The following is a 17,722-nucleotide window of genomic DNA, read 5'->3' as shown; positions in this document are numbered from 1 at the left end:
TGTGGCATCATAAAGTTGTGTTTGGAAAAAGGCATCACAGGTTTTTAAAATGACTGAATATGTTGTTGAAGACAGTAGTATGTATCTGCAAGCTTTTAATGTATTTTTGGAATCACAGGTTGACTTTCACTAATTTAAAACCTGCAGGAGAATATAAACAACACGCCTCTGACTATGGCAAACACATTTCTGAGTTTTATTTTCATGGCTCTTTTGGGCAATAAGAAAAATAAAGTCACAGACATTTTAATTCCAATAACTTTTCTACATCCACTTTTTTTTGTTTATGCATTGCATGTGCACATATTAGAGTTCAGATGGACGCCTGTTTGCATCCAATTTTTCTTTCCACTACCTTTATCACCGCAGCACAGCAACACAGTGGTGAGACAAGATGGATTTCCTCTCATTGCATCTGCCTCTTTAACGCTTTGTTTTCTGCAGCTGCTCCCTCTGACCCAAGCAACTCTCCTGACTCTACTGTGAGTCATTCAGCCCTCATGAGATCAACTTCCTGTCCGCACTCTAAATTTCATTCTCATTGTTTTACATGTGCTGTGTAGTATAATATGATTTAGTAGAAAGTTATTGCAATGTAGCTGACAGGTTACCCCTAAATGTATCAAAATGTATATTATATTTTACTTCATTTTATGCTATACTTGTACAGTCAGGGTGTAAGTGGAAAGCTCAACCAATTAATTTGACCAAAGTCAAATAATGCAACTAAATAACAGAAATTGTGATATGATTTGAAAATATAGATATAGATGAAATAGTTAACTAAAAGTATTTCATGGATTTACAGCTGAAATAGCTAAAAGTGAATAGCTGATATAGTTGAAAACAATAGATAAACAGATTAAATAGCTAAAAGTAATAAATAAACAGTTGAAATATATTTGGCTTAAAGTAATGTTCTATGTTGTTTATAATCCCTCCATAAGGACATATTTGAATCTGCCAACGAAGGGGGATTTGATAGAGTGGTGGGGACATGTCAGACAATACAGGTTGGGAACCACTGGTCTAGATGATGCTTTGTTACAAATTGAGATCCTAATGCAGCGGCTTATAACAAGTGGTTTAAGCATCAATAGATTAAGAAGCTAAAGGGATGCTGGATGGTACTTGTTGGTTAAGGCAGTAAATAATTTGTTATATTTTCTAGCCATGATTATGCAAATAACCACCCTTCACATCTCGTATTCTCCGAGACTCCATGGGTTCAGATGAGAGCGGATATTGGACATATTTTGGTCAGTGCTGGTCTGGTTCTGACCTCATTAGGGAGGGAGGCTGTGAGAGCCTTCTGAGGGACGTCTAGTGGGAAGAAATCCAAGGTAATTGATTTCAGAGTTAGCTTGTATCCCTCCATTTGGGAAAGGGCAAGACTGTTACACAGACCACAGCCTCTCAGACTGGCCATGCAAAGATGACTGGCTGGATTCATGTGTCTATACGCAATACTGATCATATAGCAGTTGCTAAGTTTCAGAAGGCTCCAGGTGTGATAGATAGTATAGGAAATGTCGAGTGTGTGTTCTGTCAAAGGTAAAATGAAATGGATGCTTAAGATAACGTTTCATGCATGAAACATGGCTTATTTCATTCCAAATTATCACTGAAAGACAGATGCTTCTTTTCAAGTCATCAGCTGTTTGTTCTGCAGTGTTCTGGCTGCTGTAATTAGTTGGCATTGTTCTTGGTGTTACTGTTCATTCCAGCCTTTTATTCTGTCCTTGCTTTCATTTTGCCTCCCACTTATATCTCCCTCCCAGGCATCTTTGATGAGCAATTGTGTTTTCCACATGAGTAAATAAAGCCTGGAGGGATGGCAGATTGTTCCAACATTTTCAGGTGGGAAAGGGATGAGCAGATCAACAGGACAAACAACATAACCAGTGAAAGAAGAAAGATTTTCGTATAAGATGGAAGGTTTTCTTTTATTGCAAGAGTTCATTTTTCATTTCCTGCTCTCCAGAATACGAGTGCTACAGAGCAATATAAACAGCACTTTTACAGATCAACTTATACTGAGATGATCTGTAGGCCTGTCTTGCAGTATACTCTAGGGACTGTGTATTAGCAGATCCCCCGTCACTGAGTGTTGGTGACAAACAAGAACAGCTCTTCATCCCTCTGGTGGCCGAATGGACAGCGGATTTGAGTTAAGTTGCATTTGCCCATAGTGCGTGGGCCCCACAGTGTTTCAGCTGACAACCCGCTGAGGAATTAATTGCTCATATATGTATAATTTTTCTTCTGCAGTTTTTTTTCTGAGGAAAATTCTTAACGTGCAAGCTGTGAAAATACAAAGATAATTGCATGGTTTCATTTTCCCATCTCTAAATGGACATTATTTCTTGTCTCTTTAAAGATTCAGTAGGTATCATGTGTCATTAATACCAGTAGAGTGGTTCCTCCAATGGAGGAGTGGTGCTGCTCTTAGAAATAAATCAGTCATTCCCCCCAGTTCGCTGCTGTAATTTACAGTAATTATTCTCGTTTGAGATTTATAGCTTTGTATGTGTTCATATCTTATCTATTTCACTCATCTGTTATATATCACAAATTTGTTATTAAATGACCTGCAACTGAAAGTTCTAATGGCTGCTGCATCGCCCCCTGACAGAAGACATCACTTAAACTGTACAGTTATATTAACAAAGGATTTTAGCAGGCTGCAGTGTGCAGATAAAAAGGCTATTATTCTTTTGTTATTCTGACATCTCTGCAGTCTTTTCTGTGCTGCCATGAAAAGGGATGGTGTCCCATTTCCCTTTGAATTCACAGAAAATGAGATTCCAGTGACAAATTACTGTAGACTGTACATAATGACCATTTTATTCCCTTTGTGCTCCCTAAAATGCCTTTTCATCTCTGCCTAAACAAGAAAGACATACAAAATACATTCAGCCACTGTGGGTCTCACTGTGTTCACAGTGGATCTAAGCTTTAAAGATACATTTAAGATTATTTTGTCACCTCATGCGACCTTACTACAACTGAACGCTAGCTCTATGAGACTTGGAAAAAAACAAAGATAGTGTTATCTGCCACTTGTTTGTATGTCTCAAAACAGCAGGATGTTGACATGCTCCACAGTTCATGGTTCACTACATTAAACATGCAGGTTTCATATTTGAGCCAGACAGGAGCTTGATGGACGGTTTAATTATGTGTGCTTCTTTTTCTGTATTAAAAAAACAAAGCAAAAAACAAATACAAAGCATCTCTAATTTATATTTTATGAGACAGAATTGCTACTGACAAAGTGGAGATGTCTTTTGGACAATTATCTTTGAAATATAGATATTTGTAAAATATTTTATCATCCATTTTTGCCTTTGCTGTAAAGGCGGACAGAAGAGACACAACAGGAAGTAAGAGGGCAGAGAGGACGGGTTATGTGCAGGAAAGGCCCCCGACCAGAGTCAAACCAGTGACATTGCAATTACATGGTCAGTGTCTGAGACCACTCTGTCACCAGAAAGCTCCAAAATATGGAGAGTTTAAGTGTACTGAAACACTAAGTATGACTTGTATTGAAAAAGATTTCAGATTTAATAAGTTGCTGGTAGATTCTATACACCATTTAAATATATTGCAAGTTTTTAGGGGGAAATCAAGTTTTAAACTGGGAAATCAAACATAAAGCCAATACAAAACATTATATTAGCATTGCTCATTTCTCAAAATTTTATGGTTTGTTTTATACACAGAGTACTTTTTCTTATGGCTAAAAATGAAGTAATGTTGCAAGAAAAGATGCCCACTAAGGCATGTAGACATCTTTTCAATCTACTGTACATTAAAATTTAAGTGTGCTTTTGTATAGGTCTGATGTTTTGCTTCAGAGTAACACCAGTAGTCAGTGAAATCATTACTGTGACCTTTCACAATCACAAGATTTTATTACACAAGGCAGTACTGGAATAAACACCAACAACAGGTGCACAGTACTCATTAACAGTTAAAGGGAAAGACCAGCAGAAGTACAAAACAGGACAAATGGACAGTGCAAAGTAACTGAAAAACAGTGACTCATAGCAGGATAAATATTATCACAGTACTTTCACCATCGTTACTCAGTCACTAGTCGCTGTTACTCAGTCACTAGTCGCTGTTACTGCTCAGATTTGCTCGTCTGGCCAAGAAAGTTGCGTATTGAATCATGTTTCAGGAGAACAAAGAAACATGTTGTCACCAGCTTCAACACTTGAAGCTGAACTTGATTAGAGACTGGATTGTTTTAAGTCCACTCTCAAACACACAGCTGCTGCTTTTTCTCAGGCAGACGTGAAGCATGATGACGATGTATGAATGACTTGATGATACCACTGGTGCTAATGTGTGTGAGACCATGTTAATTTGCAGTTTAGGCCCTCAGGGATTCCTAAGCTCTTCTCTGATAGATCTGTGAGTCTGTCTACCCCGTTGGAATGCAACACTTTAATACCCAGCTCGCCACAGAGAGGCTGCTGCATAACGAACCTGTCACTCACTCACTCACTCCCTGGCAAATGTTGGGCTGTGTGTTTGTGTGTGCGTGTGTGTGTGTGTGTTTCTTCTAGACTGTCTATTTACAGATATCTAGCTGGGTGGATGAAGACAAAGACATGAACATAATCTTATAGCCGAAATATTTTTAAGCGTAATATCATGACATTGTTTCTCCATATGATTATCATATTTTCATACAAGTTTACATGGGGTTTACACATGCTCTTAGTTTCATAAATGCCCTCCAAACTCAAATGGGCAATTATGATCAATAATCAAGTTGCTATGTTTGTAAAAAATGAAAATGAATCTTGACTTTTTGGGAATTTTTGTGTAATACCTTACCTGAGCTGCTGTATAAGGACAACACTCTCCTCAGAAGAATAAGTTCTGTTTGTAATAGGGCTCGAACACACAGGTTTTCTTTATGATTCAATGCTTTGACGGGTCCTGAGGTGATGTAACACAAAGCGTGAAAGGCAGCTGTGACACCTCTTCAAGAGTTCATGCCACACACTTTGGCACCATGGCAGTGGGGCTCAGCTGGTTGTCTCCCAGTGAGTGATTCTTTCAAGACAGCCGTTGATGGACAATAACCTGCTTTTTGTTTCTCCCCTATGTTTATTTGCATGTGTGTTTGTAGCTGCAGCGGTGGCGGGCCCAGCAGGAGGAGGTGGCAAAGCTGGAGGCAGCTATAGCTGCTAGACAACAAGCGGAGGAAGAGGCGAGGTTAAGGAGGGAGCAGGAAAGGGAGGCCACCAACAGGTCACAGCAGAAAGAAAGGGTAATCTCACCCTCATCACACCCATCACAAAGCACTTGCCGAATACCAACACGCCAGAATTTCACTCATTTCTTTTACTCCATTAATTGGATTCAAAGGTTTCTGTGTGTTACCAGGGAGAAAACATAACTTTTGAAAAAAACAAAAACATATTGTGATAAACCTGACTTGGTTTAATACGTTATTGAATAAGAGATATTACAGTGAATATTCTTTCTAGATGATAGATGGCTTTTTTTTACCTTGTGCTCACAAAATCCATATATTGTGTGCATAACTTATTATCTTGTGCATTTAGGTTGTTGTTGTGAGGGGAAAAAAAGCAAGCTAATTCATTTTCTTTATCATGAAGCTAGCCCACTTGAGATGCTCACAGCCAGCTCAAAATGGACAGAATCTGGTCAACTAAAAACCCAGGATTGTCCTCAGCAGGAATCTGCTATATTTTAAATTGGAGAGAATAGACTAGGTATAGATGGGTTAGGTTTAGGTGGATGTTTATGGTGAGCCAAGAAAATAGCCTTAAAAGTTAATAAAGACTCATGTTGGCTCAGCTTGATCCCGAGCACACAGCACACATATAAATGATTTCACAGAAAAGAAAGGACTCCTCAAAAGCAAATTAAATGTGGCATATCGGCTTTTGGTGCATGTGCGAATGAATGTATAAATGACTTCTCGTGGAAAAGAACCCGTTATTGAAAAGTTATTAATGTGGGCATAAAAGCACTGGTAATGCTATGGAGCTGTCATGTATCTCCTAAACTGGTTGAAACATTTAAATAACTTGCATCAGATAAATAAAAACACATTATCTTTTGTGACATCAGGAGCTCTGTTTAAAATAAAACCATGCTATGGACATCACAAGGTTTCCTGTTTGATAAACTTACACTAACTTCAACTTGCTGACCATTTTTGGCTACACTGTCTTAAGTATTTAATTGTGGGCACATGGGGAGATCAAACTTATAAGCATACATTCGTACAATTAGCTCGGTATTTTGATCATTCAATTTAGTTATTGTTCTCACAGGTACAACTATACCAGAATGTGTGTGTGTGTGTGTGAGTGTCTGGCTGTTTCATTAACTCTCTCCTCAGGGTTCTGCTAAGAGAGCATGGGCGATCTGAGACACACTCTGATTAATGAGAGCATTTAGGCTGCATTGTATTCCATGTAATTTAGTACAATAGTCTGCCAGACATTGAAATATCATCTCATTCTCTCTATTTACACTTATCTGATTACTGCTCTGTCACAATCGATAGGACATGACGATCCTAAGAGTTCTGTGGAAGTCAAATTATTGGGAGGTTTTTGTCGTAACTCTTTGTAAATTGTTGTTTTTCCCTCAGGTCAGGCAGTTTTATTTAAAGCAGCAGAAGAGGAGGGAGGTGCTGGAGCAGAGAGATCAAGAGAGACTTGCTAATCTGAGGAGCGTCATGGAAGAACAGGCAAGGAAAGATAAAAAGAGGTGAGTGTTGCACCATGGGACCTTGAGTTTTCAAGTGCTAATACATGATTGCCCATTACAAGCATGACATAACATTCATTTAGCTTTTTTCCTATTGGCTTACAACCACTTACAATCACAATCACAGGTGTATTACAAAAACATATTTCTAATTTTTGATTAATATATCCAATATCAAGCTTCAGCACTCTTAATTATTAACATGATTGCAGATATCAAAATCAGTCTACTAGTCCTAGTAGTACTAGGAGTACTACTCAGCATGTGGAAGCAGTTGTATAATGTCTTCTGCAGCTTTTTCTAATTGGAGAAAACAACCATGATGATGTTTACGATCATTATCTCAGCTTTGGCTTGAAGACTTATGTTTATAGCAGAAAGCCTGTATCACAAACTGGAGATAAGGAGTTTGAAAGACGTGGGTGTTTTTAGTCTGCCCATTGAGTCACCTAGCTTTATGGGCCTTGCATCCAAATATATTACTGCACTCTACCTTTTGTGATAGTTGGTATCACATTCTGTTGTAATCTTTATGACTTTTTGATGCCAATATGAACATTGATTGATCTATTCATCCATTCAATAAATTTGACAGTGATTCATCTGCCATTTTCTCAGATAAACTTTTTCTATGTATGTTTACTTGTTGTTGGTACAGTTTTATTTTATTGATATTGCTAGATTTAATAGGGACGACACCTTTTTATTATGGTAACAGACACATTTTCATAACATGCAGAAGTCATTTCAATCATTTCAACATGCTTTCATGTGCCTTCATAAAAAAAAAAAGAATAAAAAATACAGACAATTAACTGATAATGTAAGAGATAATGGTTTACTCAGTTAAAAACTGGCATAAAAACAGTATTTCCTGTTTCATCTTCACATATAGAAGAATACATGTTATAATTTATTTGCATATAGATTTAAAATCAATATTAATCCAACAGTCAAAGCTTTAATACACAAATCTCAATAGAGTGTCAGTGTCTTTCTGTTCTTTTCTCAGTATTGTCCTATCCACTGCTCCAAGTGCAACACACTTAAAACTTTCAACCAAAAACATTGCTATTCAGCCTGATGTTAAGTTACTCTTGAAAAATAAATTGTTGCCCTTGAACAAAATCTCTTGTTTGGTGTGATTTGCTTGGCCTTTCTTCGAAGACACTGAGAGAGACTGGCATTAATAGAAAATAAAAGTGTTGACTTTGGCTGTGAGAATGAACTCTGGCTGGAATAAGAATCAGGAATCATAAGAGGCTGAAAAAGCGATAAAAACAGATGATGGGAGAGGAGCTGCACTCAAGCAGCTCCATAAAACCCTCCATAGCCTGAAGCCCTGCTGTGTCAAGAACGATAGGAAATGTTGGTCGTGGCAGTGGCAAGGAAGAGAGGGGCTGTTTAGGTCTAATGTCCACACCTTCTATGCTCCCTCTAGGGTGCAGTTTAGGGCAGATCTGCTGCAGCAGCGCAGGGAGGAGAGAGAGGCGCGGGAGCTTGAGCATCAGAGAGAAGAAGAAGAGAAACAGAATCGTCTGGGAGCTCTCAGAAACCAGGTGGATCATTATCTGCTCTTAACCCTCTCAACCACTCTAATTTACTCTGTCAGTTGAAATGACCCACAAGGGAGAACTCGGGCTCATCCTTATCTGAGTCGAGGCATCACTGCCACCTTATGGCAGACAATTGTATGTTAGCGCTATATTAAATGTTTTTTTTTCTATTTATCATAGGTTGGTGTGGTAGCAGAGGCAGACCCGGAGAGGATGATGGCAGATACAGAGGCTTGGAGGAGTCGACACCTGAATGTAAAGGAGTTTGAGCTCCAAAGGCCTCTCTATAGTATTAACACATACACAGACACACAGGTGAGACATGGTAATGTCTGCCCTCCTATAACCTTTAGCTTTTGTTTGTGTTATTACAAAAGCTCTACAGCCTAATGATTGCTCCTTATCTATACCCAACATAGCATGAGCCTACAAGACCTCAAGGTTTCCTTGATTATATTCAGCTGTTATGTTTTGGTTCATCTTGGGTGAGACAGAGCAGTGACCTCTGCAGTGGGAGATATTATGCAAGCTGGTCGGCTGGTCAAACAATGTTTGTCCTCATCTCATAGACTGGTATACACAGCTTTGATCTCAAGGCCACTGAGTCAGTCATTGTACTGTCTGTGGTTTTATCATCATTGGAGAGAGCAGGTTGCAATGTGGTTATTGAGTAACGCAGGCAATGACTAATGATTGTCAAACTGTGATAATCTTCTCCTCCAGCACCAAACCGTGAAGGATCAGTGATTAATCTTGTTCAAGTATTAAGTTATATTAAATTGAAATCCATAAAGACAAACTATGGTAACCTAGTGGATGTGATCTGGTGTGAAACAGCTGGAAATATATTATTTACTGTTTTATGTTTTGTTTTGTTTTTTCATTTGTTTTCCAGATTGTGTCTGATCCAAGGGTGCGGGTTGAGCAGGCACTGCGGGAGGCTGGTCTACACCACAGCCAGTATGCCAAAGAGGTTCTGTCTGTGATCAAGCCCCCCAAACCACCTCGGCGAGACACAAAATCTTTACTCAAATTCTGACCAAGGGCTCGGTGGAGTCATATTATCAGGTCCAACTAAACATTTTCTGGTATTAAGTGTGATATGATTGTAAATACATTTTACTGAGCTGAATGTGTAAGAATCACATTTATAGTTGGACAGTTCACACTGTTAAGCTGTACTAAGTAAACCGTTACTGGCAACTACAGTATTAACAACCACATGACATTGTGCAATTACAATTATTTACCTTTATTTCAGGTTTATATTCTACAGGACCTCAGTACAGTATCATACAGTTTGTCAGAGTGATAATATACATGTGAATCCAACAGGTGAAAATGACCTCTCTGTACATTCATCTATACTAGTGTAGCACCTGTTCAAAATGAACCCAGTAACTTTTTTTTTGTATAATCAGAGAAATCACCAAGGAATATAATATGTAAAGGACTGCAAATCTCAATTACTAGCAAACAGTTTTGCCCTTTGCAGATTTTTATTCCAAGCATTCAAATGTGAAGCGAGTTTCTTGATCCTACAAGCATCCCTATACAATTTGGGATGGTCTCTATATCTGTTAAACTTGTAGTTATAGCTAAAATGATTATTCTCTAAGTTATAGACTTGGGTTAGCACCAAAACGTAATCCATTTTTCAGCCAAGTGGCAAGCTGAAAGAGGCAAATAAAGTACGAGAGGTTGAAAAACTTTGGACTTCTCTTGGCAGAGTTACAAGTTGAACTCAAATAAACATATAGAACACATTATTTCGAAATGTACTTACATAAGTGTGTAAGTGTGTGTTATCTTACATAAGTGCCAGAATATTAAATATTTTAGCATAAAAGAAATCATAAAAATCTTAACTTTTTAAATAAGTGTGTAATACACATATTAACATGCTAAGTACAGTACATATACATATACATATCCTCATATCAGTCAAAGCTATATACAATTTTTTGGGGATGCTGTGGCTGGGATTGAACATGAAGGTGTCTCAGACAATATATCCCAGGCGTTTCTTGATAAAGTGGGACACCAACACTTGAGGTCTCTGCTGGTACTCCACCAGAACATCATGAGGAGAAGTGATCTGGTCTCCCTCAAAGCGGTTCAGCAATGTAACACAGATCACAGCCGCTGGAGGGAAAAAAAAAACACTCATTTAGAATAAGCTTACGTCCCTGTTCTCATGTTGACCAAATCATGTGAGTCAGTAGAGATGAGACACTTTTCTGCATATCTCATCTATGCTCTACATCTGTTTTCTACAAATATCATTAATTATTGACAAATTATGTCATTAATTATGTAATTATTGAACAAAATCAAAGTAGGCTAATTAAAAAAAGTACAAGTGTTTGTATGAATGTGTTTAATCAGCTGTTCTGCTGTACACAATGTTCTACATTTTATAACAAAAACAATACCTTTGAGGCCACAGACACGGCACATAGCAGCAAGTGCGGTGGACTCCATTTCAATATTCCTCACTCCCGCCTCGTAAGCTTTTCTCAGATACTCTAGTTTCTCTTCATGAGAGAAGGAGCAGAGAGCCCCGTCCAGGCGGCCTTGACCTAGAGAGACACAGCACAGGATCTGTCACTACCTGAACAATGCACATGACCTGCTGAGGTTCTTGCCTGTACTTTAAGTGAATACCAAATATGATCACAAAGAACCTGGGCATGACACACTGTTTGTACCTTCATAGAAGTCATGGGCACACATTGTTTGTCCAATCACTGCGGGAAAGTTCTGAAGCTCAGAGGAGCACTGCAGAAGCTCATTGGCCACTCCCTCATCCAGCTCAGTACTCCTGGTGATAACTTTACCCAGAACCGCTTGCTCAAACTGGGGGCGGAAGGAGTAGTCTACTGCTTTATCTGTTATCACCACGGTTCCTGGAGCCAGACCTAGAGATGACAGCGGGTAGACATTTTTATATAGGCTACCTATGTTATAGTCCTGTCTGATACCCATAACAGAGGAGTAGTGGCAAGCACCACTTGAAAAATTCTGTTCACTCTGAAGGGTAGAGCTACCATTTTCTATCATGTTTAACAAAATAACTGTGTTCTTACCGACTCCACCAGATGTTCCAAGGCGAAAGAGGACCACATCATGACACTGGGCATGGTGCAGCAGTTTGATGAGCTCATGCAGCATGATGGAGATGGAAGGGACACCCATGCCATGCTGCAATATGTATTATATATTTTTTTTTAATCCATGAAATAATTATTACTTACAGCAGTAATATCATATTTTAAGGACTTGCCATGGAAATAAAGTCCACAAGACAGTGTGTGTCATCCACTGTGAAAACTGATTATGGAGTACTTACACTTATCGACAGCACTGGTCCCACTTTATACATGCAGTAGCGATCAGTTCCCTCACAGATATTTCTGATTTCCTCTGGGCTTCCGGGTAGTTTCAGCTCCTGATGGATGAATTGGGCGAAAGCCTTCATGCGAGTCGCACTGCCACCAACACACACAAACTATGGAAAACACAGAAAGAGAGAACAAGGACAGTTGAATTTGCTTTTCTAGCTTTTGGAAAATGTTACCCAAAATTTTTGTTTTCTTTAATCTGACCTTATTTCACAAACCTTAATATCTCCAAACATTTCTGGAAGATTGTGAGTCTTGGTGCTCAAACTGAAGTGGTAGAGAATATCCTCTTCCATGGTGTCCAAGTAGGGATTTTTCAGTTGGATACTTGGTCTAAAAACAATTTAGTGCTACATATTAATGTATGGACAGAACGCTCAAGTGATTCCAAAAGGTAAACTAAACATAGGCTCTGAATACACCATTAAACACGATGACATACGGCATATGAAAATAAAGGCTGTTTTCTAGAGCAACAAGGAAAAAGAGTCAAAAGTCAAAAAGATTAGTTGAGGCTCCCAAATACTTACTTGATGTACTCATTGTGGTCATTCCCTATACGGTTAAATAAAATCTGTGCCATGACTGTAGGAGACAATATGAAATCAAGTTTAAAATGTCTTCAAAGTTGCTCAGTTGTAAAACCTTGTTGCTGCTGGTAGTTGTTATTCAAATAAGAGTTATGTCTGACTGCAGAGCTGATATAGTGGTGACCTCTGACCTTGCTACTGATTGGTCCCAGGAAGAGGAGTATCTGTCCTCATGCCCACGAAAAAAAATACCCTGCCCCAAACCAACAGCAGGATCAAACGTGGAAAATGATTGGATCAGTTGCCTCAAAAACAAAACCACAGGCAATCAAAACAACCAATGTGACGTGAATTACTGTAATGACTGAACTTTCCAAAACCGTGAGCTTGTGTTGTAATCTCTGTCAATATGAAGCTAATGAATAACTTGTAACAACTTGGGTAGGAACAAAGGCTCAGATGTAGAGAAACTCTATGGAAGCAAGGTTGAGTTCAAAAAGGCAAAATATAGATATATGGAACCAGGGTCATCATGGCACCGATGGAGGATGAAGCAGTCCATTACGTTGTTGTGGCGAAGTCTTATTCTGAGCACAAATAGGACAACAGACAAACTCCCCCACCAAAGACGGCCACAAAAACTGCAGCTTCAGGAGACTGATGGTCCGCCTCACCCCTGGACGGCAGCTTTGCCTGGAGGAGCGACCTCACTGTAGCATCTGTGGATGGAGTGGGACTTGGACGAAGAGAAGGTTATAAGGACATCTGTCAGGAACCTGAGCCCCCTCCAGTGCCCATCTCACCTCACTGGCAGGAGAGGGGATCTGGTTTGGTGTTCCTAGAGCTGGGTCAATAAGACAGGGTGAAGCTGAATGGCTGCCATGGAAACATAGCTCAGGAGAAAACGTCTGTAGAAGTTAACAAATCCCAAAAGTATCTTGTTATAATGATGATAGTGTTAACTAGAAATTAAACATGCTTTCTAATCAAGATGGCTCCTAAATGGATTTGAAAAGTAAGAAATCTATATGTATGGATTTGGAACTTGGCCAGTCATACAAGGAGTTTCAGGATCGTATCACAAGCATGAAATAGGTGCTCTGCTGTTGCTGCTGCAAAGAATTGTGGGACTGCAATTTCTTTTTTCCTTTCGTAAAGTAGGGTCCAGTGTATCCTATGCTAAAGGAGATAATATAGGAAGCACTCCAAACCTCCTTTCCTTATCATTTAGTGAATTCAACCAGCTCTTATCATTGCTGCCACTTAGATACTTTCGGGTTATTTCACTCATGTAGGAACCATCCTAGAGAGAGGCCAAAAACGAAGGGCATGGTGTGCCACTCTACATAACACAAGACAGAATGTTACATAACTTATATGTATGACATACATATTTCCCAAAGAACACTGTGATAACCTCTGACTTTGACATGCAACACAATGGCATGTCAAAACAAGGACATGACACACTTAAATGTGCAACCAACAGAAATGCTGTTCCTTCAGAGGAATTCTTCATGTAAAACTCAATTAAATCAAATTGTGCATTGTATCATTTGCTTTAAGAGCAATTTTACATCTTGAATGTGTCAGAAATTCCAGAAATACCACTACTACTAAAACTACGACTATTACTACTAATAATCATAATCATAATCATAACAATAATAATAATTATCAAAAGATGTGGACATTTGCCTTTGGCTGGTTAAAACATTGTAACTCACAAACAATGACACAATAAACTGTGTCATCAATTGCTGTACTATTATTCAAATTTCAGCCTGTGCAAGCAAATCAAAAAGATTGTGAAACATTTTGAATCATTTTCATTTCATTTTTATTCCTGAAAGCTGCCTTTTGCAGAGTTACAGGACAAAGCAAAAAAAACACAGGGTTAACTGGTGCATGCCTTACTTAAGGAATGTAGTTAATGAGGCACCACTAACAGGCACAATAAATACAAAGTCCTAGCTTTAATTCAGTGAAGCACTTTCACATTTGAATAATACATCTGATATGACAACACAATTGAAATGAGGTAAAATATTTGACGGGGCCCTGCATTAAGGGGTAAAGAAATTATTGTTATCAGAGGAGAGGATGGCAAAAATTCTTGTTGGAAGCCTCTGAGTTTTCCACGCACTGGCAGTCTTCTAATCTGTTGACATGGAAATATATAAAAGCAGATGAGTTATTCACCCAATCACATAATTCACTAATGATCTCTACATTATACTATAAAGAGGCGTCATAACTTCTTAATGGCTAAATCCTTTAAATTTCACTCCTAAAATTTTCATTATGTACTATATCCACAGATTGAGTCATAAAGTCAATAAATACACTGCTCGACAGCTTGGCTTTATTTCCTTTTATTATACTAGAGACAGCATAATGAAAAAGCAATAAATTAAATAATTTATGGTGACTAGGAAGATTTGAACTCAAACTGTGCTACTTACTTGACACATCAGTGTTGGCTATTGGTTTGCCGTCTTCTGCATAACCAAAGCTCAACAGCTTAGACATGTCGACAGGAGCTGGTTTCTTGGCAAATACTCTGTAAGAACACCAAATACATTTGGTTTAAAATTTGCATTTTAAAGAACAGCAAACCAGATATACAAATCGAATGTAATAATTTTGTCATTTTGTTTGACATAAACCAGAGAGATGACAACAGACAGTTTAAACATCAAATATGGACCCTATCCTTCCAACACTGTATACCATAACAAAGTCTGGTTACTCATTACAAAGGTATTCCTCCAACAAAGTACAGAGAGTCAACAACTGGTATTTACATTAGTCAGATTTCTCTTCCTCTTACACCGCATCACCAACTCTGCAAAACTATCTATCAGAACAAGTATTGTAATCTTAGATTTAGCCTTATTCTTAATAAGATAAAGGGAAAAATGTTGTTAAATTATTATTTTCACGCAGTCAGTCTTGTTTCAAGAAATGTATAGACTCTGTTCTCAAAGTTAGTATCTTACAAAAAAGTGTGTGCTGTTAATCGTTGCATTGCACTAATCAAAAATAATTAATGCTATTTTTATTTGTTTAACTAATATGACTGTAGGACTTTGATTACTTTTTTGCAGCAGATCCTTTGTGGACTTGCTGACATATAGTATCATAACCATACATATTCTAGGACTGTAGTCTTTCTGACTGGTCTCTGAAGAATTTTATTTGGGGTTTGACATTCACAATGACATTTTCCCAAATTACAGGGAACACACAGCAGACAGACCAGCTGTGAGCCAAAGCAGACACACAGGTGAATGTCCAGATTTGTCCAGAAGCCATTGCTCTGTGTGTTGTTTAGCCTGACCAAAGTGTGCAGTCTGCCCATGTACATTTCTGCTTAGTCACCACAACACAGAGACATATGGTCTATAATTTACTATTACTACTAGAAATCTAGATTTTGAAATATGGATTAGCCATATATGTGACGTATATGTGGTGTAATGCTAATAAGTACTTACATTACATTACTTACATTCATCATAACAAAACTTGATTGTACTACATAAATACAGGTTAAGAAGAATACATATAGAATATATATCCATACAAATGACAAAAAGTACTTATGATGGATTGTGTATATTAGGTCAAGTATGTATGATAATGTAGCTGCTTTATAGTTGACTCCAGTAACTATGATCACAGGTCCATAAATCGATTCTATTTTGTACAATGCTGTTTCTGACAGCTGTAAAAAATGGCATTCTGAGACACCACCCACAGAACAACAGCACCATCTTGTGAGCACATGAACTTACATCCTCTTGAATTTGCTGGTCTCATAATATTGGTTGAGAGATTGCAATTTCTCCATCTGGCTGCTATCAACATTGATGTTCTGTAGAACCAAAAACAAAACCACAGTGTTTGTTAGTCGTTTTGTGAATGTAAATATAGCCAGTATATCTTTTTTTTTCTCCATTTCTTCAAATGAATACCTGGACCACAAAATAGGTCTGCCTAATCAAGTAACACCTAAATGAAGTAAAGCCTCACTAACAGTCCATTTACTTAGTCATAAAACACTGGGACATAACAAAACAATTTGAGAGACAGAATAAATTTTTATTGTGCTTACCTGTGGCAAAATTACTTTCTAAATGACTTTGGCATTTCTCTGTTTACCTTCTTTTTACTGTTGTTGCTGCTGCTATCATCCCTCTCCCAGGATGACATATTGTCAGTCCCAAAGGGAGGTTCTAGTGGTTGAAAAGCTCCTGGGTTTTTCTCCTCTTCACTGTTAATGAGGCTGTTGGGAAAAAAAACAAACAATACAGGTATATAAAATGTGCCCTTCACTTAATGATAGTTGAAATGTATAATGAAGAATAAACAATAACAATATAGTGGCAGATTGATACTGTTTATGCTGTTATATTGTGCATGATATTAATAAGACAAATGTTACAAGTACTTTGGATTGCTGTTGTCCCCTGATGCAGTCCAGAACCAGTCTGGAGGTTTGTATGAATTGGGTTTAGAAGCAATTGTTTCCTCATGCCACAAAAGTCCTGTTAAACAAGCATAAAAAATGGATAAAAATAAAAGTAGGCAAAAACTATTAACCAGCCAGAAGGTCGTTTGTAGGCATAAGACAACAGGATGGCTCTACCCTTATGCCCTCCTTGTTTTGCAAGCTTGACATAGTCAGAGTCACTCTCCAGGACCCCGACTCTTCGCCCTCGGGCTTTCTCCTCGGGTAGAGTGGCGATGGTTGGGGACAGTCCTGGAATCTGGGAGATGTGTCCATTTATTGCGTTGTACCCTGTTTTTACACCTGTTACACACAAAATAATGCTTTCTTTTTATTGCTGAATTTTAACTTTGCCCAGCACAACCCTGCTCTTGCCCCCAGTGATGGCTCAGTGATGGCAGCATCTCCTCATCAGGGTCCGGCAGAGCAGTCTCGCTGCTGACGGCGGCTACACAGGTTACACCGTGAGGTAACTGAACTAAGTCAGTTTGAACCGTTGTACTTGCCAGATTTTGTTGGTTGAAGGTCGCTACTCATGAGTACCGGGGATGTGCTAGTAGAAAGGGAAACAAAACCCGGTGCACTGTCAACGTCTGCGACGATAGCTTGTACGAGCGTTAGCATCAGTTAGCTAACATAACTTAACTGCTGCCAGTTTTTTCAAGCCCTAAACCAAACACACTGCTCTAGAGTTAAAATACACTTTTCTGATAAAAAAAAAAATCTGAAATGTTTAACTTACTCTGAAGACATTTCGGCAGGAGAGTAAGAATCTGGAGGACTGTGTTTGGGACTTCTGTTCGCGTTGCTATGGAAACGGCCTGTGGTTAGTTTTCGAACGTGCTCCGCGGATGCGCGGTGACTCCGCAGCAGGACTCCGCACCGCGTGTTACCGCATAACCATCATTTCTTGCGTCCTGAACAACGACCAAAATACACCGGAAAACA

At 38.6% G+C, this 17,722-nt stretch overlaps 3 protein-coding genes across 7 annotated transcripts in view; 1 reads left to right on the top strand and 2 right to left on the bottom strand.

The window, feature by feature from the left end:
* The window catches only part of LOC139614600 (coiled-coil domain-containing protein 148-like), a 30,846-nt gene extending 18,441 nt beyond the window's left edge, over positions 1-12,405 (top strand). For all 5 annotated transcript variants that reach the window (XM_071472270.1, XM_071472181.1, XM_071472021.1 and 2 more), the window contains 5 exons: positions 5,150-5,290; positions 6,650-6,768; positions 8,210-8,327; positions 8,505-8,639; positions 9,220-12,405. In XM_071472270.1, the coding sequence (XP_071328371.1) occupies positions 5,150-5,290; positions 6,650-6,768; positions 8,210-8,327; positions 8,505-8,639; positions 9,220-9,363 (657 nt within the window). In that variant the 3' untranslated portion in view covers positions 9,364-12,405. The remainder of the gene's footprint in view (positions 1-5,149; positions 5,291-6,649; positions 6,769-8,209; positions 8,328-8,504; positions 8,640-9,219) is intronic.
* upp2 (uridine phosphorylase 2) lies at positions 9,561-12,418 on the bottom strand. The gene is made up of 7 exons (XM_071472476.1): positions 12,259-12,418; positions 11,947-12,061; positions 11,677-11,835; positions 11,414-11,528; positions 11,036-11,245; positions 10,760-10,906; positions 9,561-10,469 (listed from the first exon to the last, which is right to left on the bottom strand). The coding sequence occupies exons 1-7, from the start codon at positions 12,309-12,311 to the stop codon at positions 10,327-10,329; spliced, it is 942 nt and encodes a 313-aa protein (XP_071328577.1). The 5' UTR covers positions 12,312-12,418; the 3' UTR covers positions 9,561-10,326.
* A 1,663-nt stretch (positions 12,419-14,081) lies between these two features.
* On the bottom strand, positions 14,082-17,722 carry LOC139614887 (uncharacterized protein C7orf57 homolog). Its single transcript, XM_071472588.1, has 8 exons — positions 17,517-17,722; positions 17,281-17,327; positions 16,913-17,077; positions 16,715-16,811; positions 16,426-16,549; positions 16,059-16,138; positions 14,724-14,821; positions 14,082-14,419 (listed from the first exon to the last, which is right to left on the bottom strand). Exons 1-8 carry the CDS (start codon positions 17,525-17,527, stop codon positions 14,415-14,417), a joined length of 627 nt encoding a protein of 208 aa, XP_071328689.1. The 5' UTR covers positions 17,528-17,722; the 3' UTR covers positions 14,082-14,414.

This window comes from Trachinotus anak, unplaced genomic scaffold (genome assembly GCF_046630095.1).
Source record: "Trachinotus anak isolate AG129_WGS33_773 ecotype Australia unplaced genomic scaffold, CSIRO_AGI_Tana_v1 ptg000001l, whole genome shotgun sequence".
NCBI classification, from domain to species: Eukaryota; Metazoa; Chordata; class Actinopteri; order Carangiformes; family Carangidae; genus Trachinotus; species Trachinotus anak.
This window is presented reverse-complemented; position numbering and strand designations above follow the sequence as displayed.